This window comes from Mya arenaria, chromosome 11 (assembly GCF_026914265.1).
Source record: "Mya arenaria isolate MELC-2E11 chromosome 11, ASM2691426v1".
In the NCBI taxonomy this organism is placed as follows: Eukaryota; Metazoa; Mollusca; class Bivalvia; order Myida; family Myidae; genus Mya; species Mya arenaria.
In genome coordinates this window covers 65,140,904-65,156,959 of record NC_069132.1, presented here as the reverse complement: position 1 = coordinate 65,156,959, position 16,056 = coordinate 65,140,904, and the positions used below count along the sequence as shown (strand labels likewise).

Genomic DNA, 16,056 nt, shown 5'->3' with positions numbered 1-16,056 from the left:
GAGCGAACGTAAATGTTCGTCTGTTTCTTGTGTGTTGTTGTTTTTCAGTAGAACATGTTGCATTCAAAATAATAATTAAAACAACGGTCTTGCGTGTTGCTAAACGTGTGCGTATTGTCTCTTGCAACATCGGTACCAAGTTTTAAAGTTTTGGACGACGCCGATACCACCGCCGACGACACCAAGTCTAACACAATAACCCGACCTTTTCAATTCAAATGACATACTTTTAATTATGGGATGATTAAAACAAGAACAGTTAAAGATGACTTGAAAGTAACTATATTTTGCATCAAGTGGAAATTAAAGTTTACAAATTATGTGAGTTATGACAAAAAGTGTAGAAAAGAGAACCCATTTCTCAAGCAATATGATTTTTGGATTGTTACTTACTTTCTTGCCTTCGTAAAGAAGAAACATTCGACATACAAAATGAAAGTGCAACAATCAACCATTTACAACCAGATAATAACAAAAGATCAAGTATTCCAATGGCGATGTATTGCCCTAAGTAAATTTTCATATGGGAACAAAATGTAAAAAAATTGACAGGATTGTTAGGTCCACAATATACATGTATCTCGGTACGAAATAACGTGATACGAACTGTCCATGTTTTGTGTAGTTATACATTCTACTTTTATACTCAAAGTCTCGAAAACATTGTAGTTCTATTTAATTGTTAAGCTCAAAATCAAACTCAATGTAAAGTTTTTTTGTCCATTTTCATTACATTTCCATACATTTTAGTAATGTAAACAAACTCATGTGTAATATTCTTGTCCGTTGGATTGACCTCCTTTATCAGCGACGGAGAAAGGCGGCGTTCAAAAATGTAGTCTGCCTACATTACATTCACTGCAAGAATGGTAGAGATCCCTTTAAATTTTATACAGTATCACAATAAATATTTAAACTGCTACATAATTTCTGAAAATGTGTTGAAACACTGAGGACTACAGTCCGACAGAACGATGTGTATCCAAGAAGTCGCATAAATGAAAGGGGCTGTACTCCGTATGATAAAACAGCGGGAAAAAAAGAAAATTGTCGGAAACTGACATAAACTTCGCATCGATGTGCACGATGCATTAAAACTTACTAACTGAAGAACCACATAGTTTACAATTAATTTTAGTTTAGCAGTTATTTCGTATTTTTCCATTAAAAAAAAAGATTACTGGGTATGTCTACCAGGTAGAAATGATTCCTTATGCGTGATTGGCTAGTCGGTGTTATCACGTGATATTACCGAGGTAGGTGTATAGCTTAATTATGTCACCCGATTAGAGTTAGCCGTCGTAGCTCAATGGATACGACGCTGGACTGCAATTTTGCGACACGGGTTCGTACCCGGTCTCCGCCCAAATTTCTTTTTAAAATTTTGGTACTTTTTTACATTTATGATATCAAAGCGTAATACATTCTATTAGATAATTGTCCTGAGATTTGTTACAGAAAAAACTTTTTTTTGCCAATCTGGTGTACAGTCCCTTTAAGCTTCAAAATTTACTTGCCGTTGAATTGGTCTCCTTTATCAATGACGGAGTCAGGCGGCCTTCAAAAATGTTTGCCTATTACGTGCACTGCAAGAATGGTACATATCCTTTTTATTGCATAAACATTTGAACTGATACATGATTTCTGAACATGTGTTTTAACACGTAGGCCTACCGTCCTACAAAACAATGTGTATCCAAGAAGTTAAATTTATAAACCTACACAACGTGTAGAATTTTATAAGAGACGATTTTCAGAATAGAAGTATTTCAAAAAACGTAAGACTGTGAACTTATGAGGCATAGTACATAAAATAATTAAAAACGAATGTCACTACACTTGACTCATTTTCGGCAATGGCGTCATATATATTTGAACGATTTCGATAAAAAAGAAGAGTGAAATTACAGCATAATTCCATATAATTTTATTCTGGTATAACCATTCTATACATTATAATGATAATATGAATTAAATAATGTGCTCTTTAAAGTCAGTCATCATCAAACACATTAAAGGGGCTGTACTCCGTATGATGAAATAGCTAAAAAAAGAAAATTGTCGAAAACTGATATAAACTTGGTATCGATGTGTACAATGCATCGAAACTTACTAACTGAAGTACCACATAGTTTACAATTAATTTATTGTTCGCAGTTATTTCGTATTTTTCCATTAAAAAAGATTACTAGGTATGTCTACCTAATAGAATTCATTCCTTATGCGTGATTGGCTATTCGATGTTATCACGTGATATTACCAAGTTAGGTATATAGCTTAAATATTCCTACCGTATAGGCTTAGCTTCGTAGCACAGTGGATACAACACTGGACTGCAATTTTGGCGACACCGGTTCGAACCCGGTCTCCGACTCGATTATTTTTTTACATTTTTTTTCACAATTATGATATCAAAAAGAGAAGCATTTTATTAAATAATTGTCCTGAGATTCATTACAGAAAAAAACTTTGTTTGGTGCCAATCTGGTGTACAGTTCCTTTAAATTCAAATCAATCTCAAGTTATCTTATAGATTGAACAGTTTAATGATTCCAAACACAAAACTCTTTTTTTAACGCCACTTCCGGTCTACTATTGTCGCCTATACATTAACTCGTTGTGTGTCGTAATGAAAAACAATTGTATTAAAGTAAAACTATTGTGATAAGTTTCCAATAATGAATCGACAACTACAAGGACAAAGACAATATTCATTTAATAGTGGATGGGCAACGTCTATCTGTGAAAATCCATGTAATACATTGAACATCAACATGTCTTCTGTTTCTTCACCTACATAAGGCATATTAATGAACGTCATCTCTCTATCTATAAGGCCGATAGCAGCTGCATTAGCAAAGGCAGAAGCAATGTACCGAGGTCTTTTACTGTGTTTAGTAGTACATCTGAATGGTTCCCTTCCCAGATACTGAGATAACTTTTCAAGAGTTCGCATCATTCCATTCTATGCCAAATAGTGTACAAGAGACAACTCATTGGAATCATTTTTACAGACGTCTTCCGTTTGTAAACCAGCTAATTTAACGTAAAAGAAATGGAAAGAAATTCATCTATGCACAAAGTAAAATGTTTGAGTTCAAAACTTTCAGCGAACGAATGACTCTGTTTTTCACAATGACTCAGTACATTAGTCAACAACAACAACAACAACAACAAATATCTTTATTATTATATTATTTATTACACTCAGGTCATACATACATGACAACATGAGGACAAATAAGTTTAGTCAGCAGTTTCAATAGAAGCTTAATTATACTTATACGAAGAAGGGAGGCTTTGTCTCGAGTGGCGGGAATAAAATGGTTTTGTATTTTTTTCATGGTCATACATGTATCGAATTTATATCTTATCATGAAAAAGAGGGAGACAGTTATTTTAAATATCTTTACAAAATATGAGGGATAAAAGGGATATTCAATATAGTGCCAGATTTCAAAGTCTGTGCCTTGGACAAGCATATCGTAAAAATAAATTACAAACGATTTTGGGGAACTCAGTATAATTAATTTAATTTAACAAAAAACCTAGAGAAATTCCACTGGCTGACATGCGTTGCGTATTAAATGTTTCACAAATAGTCGTACGTGAGAACATTCATGTCTTCATATTGAAGGTTATCAAAAAGTTTTCAAACAAGTGTTTTGAAATGATATAACAGAAATGTTTTGTTATGACATATGTACAGAAAATTGTACATTGTTACATTTAAAACTAAATGATATTGCAACTTCCAATTAAATGGTATTTGACTGTGTTGGAAATTTGTTAATTTCTGGTCCCCACTTAGTATTATCTACAAGTCCAGAGACAAGATCTCCGAACCTTTACGATTAAGTGTAACATTTTAGGGTCCACCGCTGCAGGTATCTTCAAGGTTATTGGGTCCACCCTTTAAATACAAAAAAATCATATGAACTGGTAAGGTAATATCAAATACTCAACGACCGGATCGGCCTTCAAATGAATTAATAAAGCCCAAACTCGCAACAAAATAAGAGATGATAAGATAAAAGTATTACCGAATGCCATTAGCTTCAGTTTGTTCAGGGTTACAAGGGTACGAAAACGAAACGAATTTTTTTTACAGATAATCTTCATAAACCAAACGCCAGATTGGGCTCGCCGTTCCAGTTTTGTAATGCAATCTCCTCTTGTTGGAGGTCTTTATCCATGTGTCATTGACCCAGATTATAGCAATGTTTTGCGGTAAGGGCTGATAAGTCTGTGTCTGTTTCATTACATTTCATTAAAAAATCTTAGTGGTTGCTTCAGTAATCATAAATTTGTAAACACGGCACAATTGGCTACACGTTTTTTTTTATTTTCCCAAATTCTGTAAATATCTAATAATGGCTTAAGATCAGTTTACACAAATATGTAGCAAGATAACGAAATTTTGACATTGCCATAAAGTAAATTGTAAAACGATAATCCGCTCCGGATTAAAAGAAGAAATTGCAAGAAGTGCGGATAATTCAATCTAAAGTAAAGCTAACAAGTTTTGCTTTCCCTTGATGATAATTCAATTTTATCAAAATTTGTTAAATTACCGATCTTTATATAAACGGGCAGCATAAATTTAACTTAGGGGGCGCAACTTTTGACATGCGCACTTGCTTATGATCCGAAATAAGTTTAGTTGAAATGTGGGTGGGGGCATTCAATAAAAAAAACATTTTTACAATATTTATTCTGGAATGGTGTATCTTGGTAACTTTTATCTACTTATCTATTTATTTCTCCGATATTGACAGACCAAGTAAATTTGTCCCTGTACCCCTTTTATTCCGCTAGTCATATGCATATTATACTGCAATCTTTGACTGTTTGACATATATAGTATTACATGATAACATTTTCAGGCTACTCCGTACGTGGCCCCGATTCCAGGCGGTGTCCACGACGGATTGGTTATACATGTTAAAGGAATAGCCGAAAAGGACAAGAATAGGTTAGTATGAGTTTCCATCAGGCTTGTAGTAGGGTAATAATACTTGATCTGTATAATACAGAGGATGATTTCTCATATTTACAGTCATATGAACATACACGTATATAATTGATTTTTTAAAATTTGTAATGCGGATGGAATTTTTAATACTTAGATTTTTTTTGAATTACGTACAATTTTTAATATCTGGCTTTTGTGCATTGTCTTGCTTCTGGATTGTGCAACTCATTAACAATATGAGGTTGTTATAACTTTCTTTTATATGTTTGTCCAGGTTCTCGATAGCGCTTCAGTGCGGTGACAAAAGAGCTTCAGTTCCATTCTATTGCAACCCAAGGTTCAATGAAAATCAGGTGCGAATGTTTGTTTGTCATTACATATTCGATTAAAATGAAAAGATGCTCATTAAAACATAGAGTAGAAAAAAATGTGTGCGTATATGTAATTAAGTTATTCATATTTTTCTCAAATATATATTTAACACAAAATTAATTTCACTTAAAAAACACACATGAAAATAGCAGTATGGGCAGTAATGTACCTGTTCATATAACTTAGCACTGATATTTTAATGGTTCCAAAGTTAGAAGTGTTTGCGCATAAACTTAGTTCCGCACTTAAAATCAAAACGAATCATTATTAACAGATGAGTCCATGCAAACTTGTTATCGTCTTTTACCCTTTTCCTTGTGTTTACAAATGCAGGTGATTAGGAACACGCTGGAAAAAGACTCGTGGGGTACGGAGGAGCGGCAAGGTGGATTCCCCTTTACCGAGGGATCTTCCTTCGACATCGAAATCCACGTCAATCCCCAATACTACTCGGTTAGTAATGACGTTAAAATAATAAAAGACAAATACTGAATAAAGATATAAATTATGTATGTTGCTTTTACCAGGCTCCAATATCACAATCATTACGTCATTTTTTGTTTTCAGTCTCACCTCAAATCACATATAAGTAAGGTGTGATTCAAAATTATAAATGCTTAGATCTTTTTAAAAGAGCATTCTGGTATGTATTGTGTTGACAAGCTTTAATGCTTAATATATTTGAGGATAATAATTTTAAAGTATAATATGTACTTGCTTAATAACTCAAAATTAATAAAATGATCTTAAATACTTTTTTTGCTCTACGATGATTTTTTTCGTTGAATATTGGGCTATTTTTTATCAACATAATCTATAAAATAGGAAATGCACTTGTAAAAAGTGTTTTATAATGTTATGTGGTAAAATGAGTTGAAATTAAGAATTAAGTATCTTTGGTATGTTGGGGCCTGGACTGTGCCTGAAAGTGCTTAGGGCTAAGCATTTTTTTATGAATATTTCTTAAATAAGCAACACTTCACACCTTCCTTTAGCAACGTTATTGAACGTTTTACCATAGTCGTATAAATCAACTTTAAAAACAACTCTACTCATACAGACATAAACAGTTGACACATGGCCCAACTTCAGACGCGAAATGTCACCGGCTCAGAAAAAAATGCGGCCTGTCCGGAGATCGAACCCGGGATCCATGCTTGCAAGATAGAGGCTGAACAAAGTAACCGGTCCGAATAACACACATTTCTTCTGACCTGTTGGAGTCAATACCGTCACGCGTATAATATTTACCAAACTATTACATCCCAGGTACACGTGGACGGCAACCATTTCTGTGACTACAGTCACCGGTTGCCGAAGGAATCCGTGACGCACATCTCGTGTGAGCAAGGCATCCGCATTAAGGAGATTCGGTTCGAGGGAGGATACCTACAGCCGGTGAGTTATGCATGATTTAAGAAAGCATACACATAGCCTATTGCATATACGTGTTTGCGACTTAAAGCTGCACTCTCACAGATATACCGTTTTTACAGCTTTTTTTGTCTTGGAAAGAGCAAATTTTTGCGTTTATATCTGCAAACCAATGATAAAAGATTGCTGACAAAAGATCAGATCGCAGATTTGCATATTTTCGTTCGAAAATTAATGTTTTATGGCTTAAACCGTTACTAACGGTTTAAGAAAAATGAATAAAACATTAAAATTTGAACTTAGATATATAAATATGCGATCTATTTTTTGTCAGCCGTCTCATATAATTAATTTACATGAATTTTCGCAAAAATTGGCTCGTTCCAAGACAAAACATAAAAAAGTTGTAAAAACGGTATATCTGTGAGAGTGCAGCTTTAAGGTTTGCTTTGATTATTTAAATGCATGGCTTTTCATGACCTAAGAAAATCACACAGAGACATAATTATAAACTCTGATGTAAGCAAAAGTTATTGAATTGGATTTCTTTATAAATTGAATGTGATTTAACAAAATTTTCCCAACTCTTCTGTTATCCCTTGGACCATGATTACGAACAGACTCATGTCTGAGTTCAGAGTCAAGTGGCAAAACTACAGACCTTTATTTCATTGTAATTTTCCTTCTTGGTGCATATCGATTAAGGAATTTAGTAAACAATATCACTTTTTTTAACTGACATTTATTTTTTGTGAAACGAATGGATTGAAGATGATTTCATTGTAATTTAAGTGCTTTTCTGTGTCTGAGTCTAGACTCGGACTTGAGACTGTTCGTTATCATGGCCCCAGCAGAAAACAAAATCCTTTTTCTTAACATGCGGTTACCTTTTTGAAAGGTTCGGTCACTGCTCAGTCTTTAAAGGGACTTGCAATACTTTTGCCCTTCAGATTAATTGAAATTCGTCCACTATTTAATTTTATTAGACGACTTTTTTCTCCTCCGACACAGCCATTTCCTTAGCAAAATTTATTTTTTAAACTATGTTTTTGTGCTTAATAAAACCACCAGGCCAGTAGCTTAGAATTTAAAAAAGCTCGGTTTATTGGAATAAAGATCATGGCCTACAACCACCATACTAATTCTCCAGAATATGCATGGTTCATTATGCGTTACTTTCATTTGATAACGTTTGTTATGTTTTTTCGAAAGTTTTTATGTACTTCCGAATACCTTCAGATAAGATTTTATGCTGATCCGCTCTTTCGATACATTTGCTTTTTGGGGCAAAATCGGTGAAACAAAAAAAGTAAAAAGATAGCGGCTGTACTTGAGATTGAAAAAAATAAATAAATATAACTCTGACATACGATGTCTAGCAAGATAAACTAGACGTCTCGACCGAATGCAACACTTCCTCCATGTAGACATCTGTCGGTGAAACTGTTAGTGGCAGTATCGATCAGGGCTGGTTGGAAAGTAGTTGTATATACTTTATCTTTGTATATACTCACATACATAATGAGCGGTCATTAGTTGTATCTTATAATATTTCTCACCATTTACAACGGTCAAAGTTGAAGTAAAATTGAAGTATCCCGGTACACAGATCTAGTTGTATATTGATCTACATGACCAAGATTAGGAGCAAAACACGTAGGTGTCCGTATTAGTCCGAGTTGGTGAAATATTTATTTTATGTAATTATATATAACTATATAAAAGAATATTACAATCTCTGACTGATACTGCCAACTATGGCAAGAACTCACACCGTTAGGCAATTCAATTTTGAAAAACCTGTTAAATTCAATCTCATATATTGCAAAATATGGAATAGGACTGTTTATTGACTGTCATCAAAGGGAACATAATGTCGCAGAACTTCAGTAAATGCACATCTTCTGCAGGGCCTTTTATAGCAGCTTTTTTATTAACCAGGTTTTCAATGAAAACCAGGTTATTAGAATGGGAGGAGTGTAGGGGGGCTGATTTGAAGCTAGCTTGGAATTGATTTTCCGGGGGATGGAGTCAAGGTCAAGGTACCTGTTACTGGTTTCCTACCTATAACTTTAGTTGGAATTGATTTATAGTAATGGCAGTTGGTATGTAGGTAGCCTTTCTGAAGAGCTAGCTTGGGATTGCTTTTGAGGGGGATGTGGTCAAGGTCATGGTCATTTTACTTAACTACAAAATGGTTTCCGTCCAACATGTAAGGTTAGAATTGATGGATAATGATGAAAATTGGTGTATAAGTAGCTTATGTGAAGAGCTAGTTTGGGATTGCTTTTGAGGGGGATGTGGTCAAGGTCATGGTCACTGTAACTAAAATACAAAATGGTTCCGTCCAACATGTGAGGTTAGAATTGATGGATAATGATGAAAGTTGGTGTGTAAGTAGTTCATGTAAAGAGCTAGCTTGGGATTGCTTTTGAAAGGGTGGGGTCAAGGTCACTGTAACTAAATATACTAGAAAAATGGTTTGCGACTAATTTCTTAAGGCTGCTCCTTTTTCTCAAATCATACAAGAAATTATTTTGCTTTAATTTCTGAAACCTGTTTTCGTCGCATTGCGGCTTTTTTTAGTTAATAAAGTTTTACATCAGTTACAAAAAAAATCAGAAACACACAAAAACAATGGTGAAGGTAAAAAGCTTCCATTAACATTCTATGTTAAAATATAAAAATTCAGACCAAAATTAAATAAATTTTTGAGAGATTGAATGAACCATACTTAATATTTGAATACAATATCATACCTTTATTAGAAACCAGCACAAGAAAACGAGCGGGGGAGGGGGGGGGGGTCATGTAACACCTCAGAAGAATCTCTCCATTTGATTTGAAAAATAAACTAAATCATTCACATTGCCCGACATGAATTTCGATCTGAAATGACCACCACTTTGGGAGCAGTAATTGTTTTAATATACAAAGGTTTACATAGATATGCAGCAAGAATATAATGTCTAGGGATACTTCTTTTAAAAATAAAGACATTCTTAAATTCACAGCGTATATATTTGACACCATAAATGTTTTATATGGTAATGGTCACGTCATTCCTTAAAATGTATAAATTTACAATTACTTTGAATTTGATTGATTTTGTTTCTGCAGCTCTGATCAATTTGAATTTTAAAAGATGGCTTATCAGCTGGCATGATCACTTAAAGGTGTTATGCTGTAAAATATACTACTGAGTGTTTCACAAACAGTAAAACAAAGTTTTTGGTAAGTATATTTTGTTGATTTAAATCAGACCTGGTCGACCAAAATTTTTAAATGTGCCGGCTATCTTACCTAGGATATTACCAATAAGTTCATGCACTTTTATAAAAACAAAAATCAAATTTTCGAAAATTCAAATATTGCATAGGAATAGCACAGTCAAAATTAAGTTTAGTTGAATCTCTTAATTTCGAAATGTATTGAGTACTAATAGTGCGATTCAAAAGCACCAATTCTTTTATTTTTCATTGAGAAGTAATGATAAATAAAGGAAATTGTCCAAGGTACATTAATTATACAGTATGTAAAACACACAATTAATATTGTTTTTGATACAAGGCAAGCCCCACTCTGGCAACGGCCACGGCCACCAACCTCCCCAACATGGAAAAAAACTCGCCCAGGTTGGACAATATAGGGGCGGCCTTCAAGAGTTCGTAGGTGTAGTGCTTAATGAAAAGGCCCACGCTGGCCTACATTGTACTCGTGTAGGCGCATGTATCTCAACCTACGACACCTCCCATTTTCACAACGATCTTTGCTTATTCATTTGGTTTACCATGTCTGTTGTTAATATAAAATAATTTAGCTATCCCTCCTGATATGTACCAATAACCATAACCATTTTAACATTGGATCATCTCTTACATGCCATACCCCCCTGCAAACGTAACTTTATAAACACTCCTCACACTAAGTTATTTGTTCAGTACCATTCAATTCGACAAGAGCCACATCTTCTTATAACCTAAAAACACATAGGAATCATTTTGGGCAATAATATGGAAACAGTACGTAGGGTCATATTCAAAAAGAGTTGTTTTTTTTCAGAATATTTTCATGTTCAAAACTACAAAAAAATACTGTACATGGCTGCATTCTATTCTACCGAGAGACCTTTATTTTGTTCTACTTCTGTAAAGTGAGAAAAGCAATCTTAGGTCGTTCATTCGCGTATCAAAAACTTGAACACTAATCAGTGTTACCATTTTTACATTCATTTTAATTATTATATTTCCCAAATATACTTAGAAATAGACTCAAAATATTGGCTAAAATGGTGAAAATGTATGAAAAGTACGAATTTGCACAAAAGAAATGGTAAACAATAATGAAACTAGGTAAACTCGATCCGATTGACAGGCTACAGCAACCATGTATGGACATTGTATATGAACTATAATAAAAATGTTTCAGTTTCAGTTTTCAGTATTTACCATGTGTTAATAACATGACATATTTTGTGCAAGCTTATAAAAAGTAATTTTATTTAATTGCCGACATTTTATTATTTTTCAGACTTATACCTACCCTGGGTCGGGACCAATCTTTAACCCGGTACGTGAATTATTATGTTATCATGTTTTTAAGACCTTTACATAACTTCCCGATTGTATTAAAACAAAATAAATGAATATTACGATGAAACTGTGTTTGTCTGTGACAGCCTGTTCCATTTGTCCACAACCTTGGCGGCTTGTATCCCAACAAGATGGTCGTCATCAGTGGCATTCCCCTACCGAAAGCTAGCAGGTATTTACATAGTGTTAGAAAAGTTGTTTTGGATACTTAGTTTTAAATATTTTAATGTGTACAAAAACATAAAAGGATGTAACCGAAGAAATTGAAAGGTAGTTTTTTTTTCTAGTGGCAATACATATAATTTAATAACTGTTTTGAATGTTATATATTATACGTTTGTGTATCTAGTACGTTTGGACACTTGAAAGGTGCCTCCAAACTGGGTTTATCTTATTTAAGTTTCGACAACTGGGATTGTCCCTGAAGTTATCATTGTACTATTTGAATAATAAAATGGATACTATAGGGACAAGCCCAATAGCCAAGCATTTAACAAATAGCAATGGCTAATGCCTGACAGACACAAACACTGACCGAAATATACAACAACGCAGATAGAAAAGATACATTGGAAGACACATTGGTTTTTAATATACTTCGTATGCATTGAGTAGTTTAATGTTGAATATTGTAATCTGTAAATATCTTAATATTAATTAATATGAAAGGATTGAAATGAGGAAATTAAAAAAAAAAGATTGTTCTTGTGGTGATAAAATATATCAATAACTTTCTGGATTTCAGTGTGAATCATAATGTAAATACATATTTTCAAACATTGTCGTGGAGAAATAGTTGTTTTTAATATACTTTTTATAAGCAGCAGTTAAGGCCTCATATATAAGTCTAAAAGTTTTGGAAGCGACTGTCTTTCTCAAATGCCAGAAACAAAATAAACATCGACATAATGCCATTAGAATTCTAAGTTACCTTGAATATAGCTAGAGATCTTAATGATTCATTTTAAAACAAGACAATGCTTGCAATGTTGTTTGTCTAGGTTCACGATTAACTTTGAAAATGGTCCCGACATCGCGTTCCACTTGGACGTCAGGATTGATTACGGCGATTGTAAGAACGTTGTCGTACGGAACAGCAAAACAGCTCAAGGCTACCAACAAGAAGAAAGGGACCTTGCATGGTTTCCATTTAGCCCTGACGCTTGGTTTCAAATGATGATAATGGTCGAAATGTCAGCATTTAAGGTATTCCATAGCACAGCCGTGTTCTAGCTCAAGGTCTATGCAACTCTCAAGCAATGCCAGCATGTTATGTATTTTAACCATGTACACTATAACATAACCCGTCCTATATAACCAATTCCCTTCAATAATTTACTTAACAAACAGTTTGTTACGAAAGTTTGCTTTCGTATCCCTTATGGCATGCGGTCATCCTGCGCTTGTTTATGTAGCATTGTTCAATTTTGACGGAAAACGATAATTAAATCCACTGATGGCCGGATGATAAAAGTCCGAAATACCCTTCGCGATTCAAACTGGTGTACATGGGACGCTTGATTCAAGTGGCAAAAAACACCATGGACTATATGCCTGTCACTATCCTATTAACATACTGATGTTTAAACAATAAATAAGATGATGGCCCAAACGTTTAAGTGTGGTATAGGACTATATGAACTATGGGAATAGGTGAAGGGCACATAAATAAAAGTTTAAAATGTGCCGAGAGCGCTTGTGCCCACACTGGGCGAGGAAACAAACATGTACCTATATCTTTATGGCGTCTTGTGTCATTTTGTTTTTGTAAATGTCACTTCGTAATCCCCTATCCCAATGCATTTAGTGGTACAATGCATGCCCCATTTCAAGCGTTTCTTAAGGTCTTTTGTTGCTTTGATTAGATACCATACGATAGGAAAATACATATATATATCATTTCCTTTTATTAACATACACGTTTTGTTTAGGGAAAATCGTTTTTTTCCAGACAATTTCAGCAATAATTCTATTCAAAATACACGGCTTATCACTTCAGTCGACGTATCCCCATGTATTTGAAGTTACAGTAAATGCTCTTTTTAATCGCGTCTAAAGGTTTTTCGGTGTTTTGATTAGATAGCATACGTTAGACAAGCTTTATGAACTTACACGTTTTAATTCTTTAAGGAAAATGATTCTATTTTTACGAGCAACTTTAGCAATAGATGGTCGTTTTCCCGCGGTGAGGACAAACATGTGGTCAGTTAATGTATGTAGAAACTATGTTTAGAATACCGGTCAGTTAATGTAGTTTAATCTATTTTTAGATTATCGGAACTTGTCTGTTTAATGAATGAGAATATGATTGTGCTTTTTAAAGTTTATTGAAAAATTTAATGTTATTAATGTTTTATGTAAGTACCTGTGTAGAAATAGTATAAGTGCTGTTAAGAATGCTTCGTACTCTTTGGATGTTAAACAGGTTTAAACCGAACTACTTTGCTTCACCAAACGTATGCATGACTCACTGTCGTATCAGGGCATACATGTGTGCTTATATAAATTGAAAGCCTAATGTCTAAAACTATGCCAAGAATACACTGGAACGAAGCTTTTATGCAAAAAAATGAAAACATCTCATTAGAAATATAAACGCCTAAAATCATAGAATGAATAGTATCTTGTTATTGTGTTGCAGGTAAATTACAATGTATAGTATTTGAAGCATTAGCAATGCGAAACCTGAAATACAACTATTTTAAACTTAGACAATTATTTTTGTTTCTTATCTCATAAAAGTCAAATAAAAAAGCACCATCATTTCTGAAACATCATGGGCTAAACTCAGAGTGAATATCAATATGTTATCTTCCTACCAGAGCCTCCTATCTTGACCCTCATTAATCTGATAAATATAACGGGATACATATTTACAGCGCGAAAATAGCCGAACAACAAAAAACTCATACTCGGACTGCAACACAACCAATCTATTTTTATGGTTTCTGCTAAGCATAAAGCGCATTGAGACAAAAAAATGGGTTAAAACGACATGAATAGAAGTAGTTCTTTGGAGTTTGTGGTCTTAAGACTACCTGCGCGCATGCGCAGATAGTCTAAAAACTGCTTGCAAATAAAACAGTTAATAAATAAATCTAGAAAAGCAACTTTTAAAGATGAACTAATTTTTAAAATTGTCTCTTTTTTTGCGAAGAAGTACCTTTCTGTATTACATGTACGTTTATGTAAATTGAAAATTATCCCCTTTTTGTGAGGAAGTACAGCTACGTTCATGTTCGAATAACTGAGAACAACTTTAACGACTTGACGTCCTATTCAACCCATGTCGTGTTATGCGTAGTTTCTTTTCCCGCTAGAATAGACTACAGTACAGGTGCAAATTTATGCACTTTATCATAGTGCCCTCTTAATGTACGGTTTTAATACAAACTTTCGTTATGCGTCCAAAGGCTCGTCACAGAGATGGTCAACAAATTATATTGACGACCGCTTCTTATCTATGCCTAATCAGCAATATTTACAGCTACCACTTCAGAGCTTTTGTTTTACTTCTTTTTTAAATCTTTGCTATATTAAAGCTGCATGCTCACAGATTTACCATTTTTACAACATTTTTTATTTTTTGTCTTGGAAAGAGCATTTTTTTGCGTAAATATCTGCAAACCATGATATAAGATTGCTGACAAAAAATCAGATCGTAGATTTTCATATCTCCGTTCGAAAATTAACGTTTTATGGCCTAAACCCTTACTAACGGTTTAAGAAAAATGCATAAAACATCAATTATTTAACTTAAGTACAAAAATCTGTGATCTAAGTTTTTGTCAGCAGTCTTATTTGACTGGTTTCCATGGATTTTCGCAAAAACTGGCTCGTTCCAAGACAAAAAATAAAAAAGTTGTCAAAACGTTCAATCTGTGAGATTGCAGCTTTAAGTCAAACAATGCTTAATCAAACTTCATTTGCAGGTGATAAAGGCATTCCTGTTTAATCATGTTGATGAATGATGAACAGTGTTTAAGTCCAAATAAACTTTTTATATTCTAGTATTTTCTTTTCATGATCTACACATAGCTTTCCATAGCAACGCCATTAAATGAGATGAGATACACACATGTTGTTGGTGAACATGTCCATTTTCTGTAATTGTACAACCATAGTAAATTTTGTGCATTGTCTTGACTTTATAAGGTTGCTGTGAACAACCAGCATTTGTTGGAGTACCGCCACCGTCTTCAGCCATTGGGTCGCTTCGACACCCTCGGAATCACTGGAGACCTTCGTCTGACAGAGTTCCGTTTCCAAGGCTAAACGCAAACCGTTCCTGCCATTGATGTGACGTCACAGTCGATTTGAATTACTTCAATCAATGAATGTGACGTCCGTTTGCCATTGCAGAGCTTTGTAAAAGTGAACAATATGGTGTGTTTTTTAATGTTTTTAATGAAAAGTAATTGGCATTTCGTCTTCAGTTTTATTTGTGATCATGTTTGTTCTTTGTGTTAATTTCATACTTAAACTTACTTTATAATTGTTTGTAGAAGACAAGATTTGTATAAAAAACGACAAAATGGTGAAACATGCTTTAATATGTATTTTTTTTGTCAGAAGGACAATAATTGCATGTATGTGTGAAATATAACTATCACTGAATATTGTCAAAAAAACCTTAAAGGATATTGTGCTCTTACTTACATTGAATGTAAAAAGGTGGTGTGTTTCAAATGTATGACATAACACATGTTTCATACTTTGCTTAAAAGAAATCATACACGTGTG

The 16,056-nt window shown here is 33.9% G+C and overlaps 1 protein-coding gene across 1 annotated transcript; it reads left to right on the top strand.

The window, feature by feature from the left end:
* Window positions 1-4,668: 4,668 nt before the first annotated feature.
* LOC128208697 (galectin-4-like) lies at window positions 4,669-15,716 on the top strand. Its single transcript, XM_052912245.1, has 9 exons — window positions 4,669-4,674; window positions 4,887-4,975; window positions 5,250-5,328; window positions 5,681-5,800; window positions 6,617-6,745; window positions 11,252-11,290; window positions 11,400-11,485; window positions 12,315-12,519; window positions 15,469-15,716. Exons 1-9 carry the CDS (start codon window positions 4,669-4,671, stop codon window positions 15,586-15,588), a joined length of 873 nt encoding a protein of 290 aa, XP_052768205.1. The 3' UTR covers window positions 15,589-15,716.
* The last annotated feature ends 340 nt before the right edge of the window (window positions 15,717-16,056 follow it).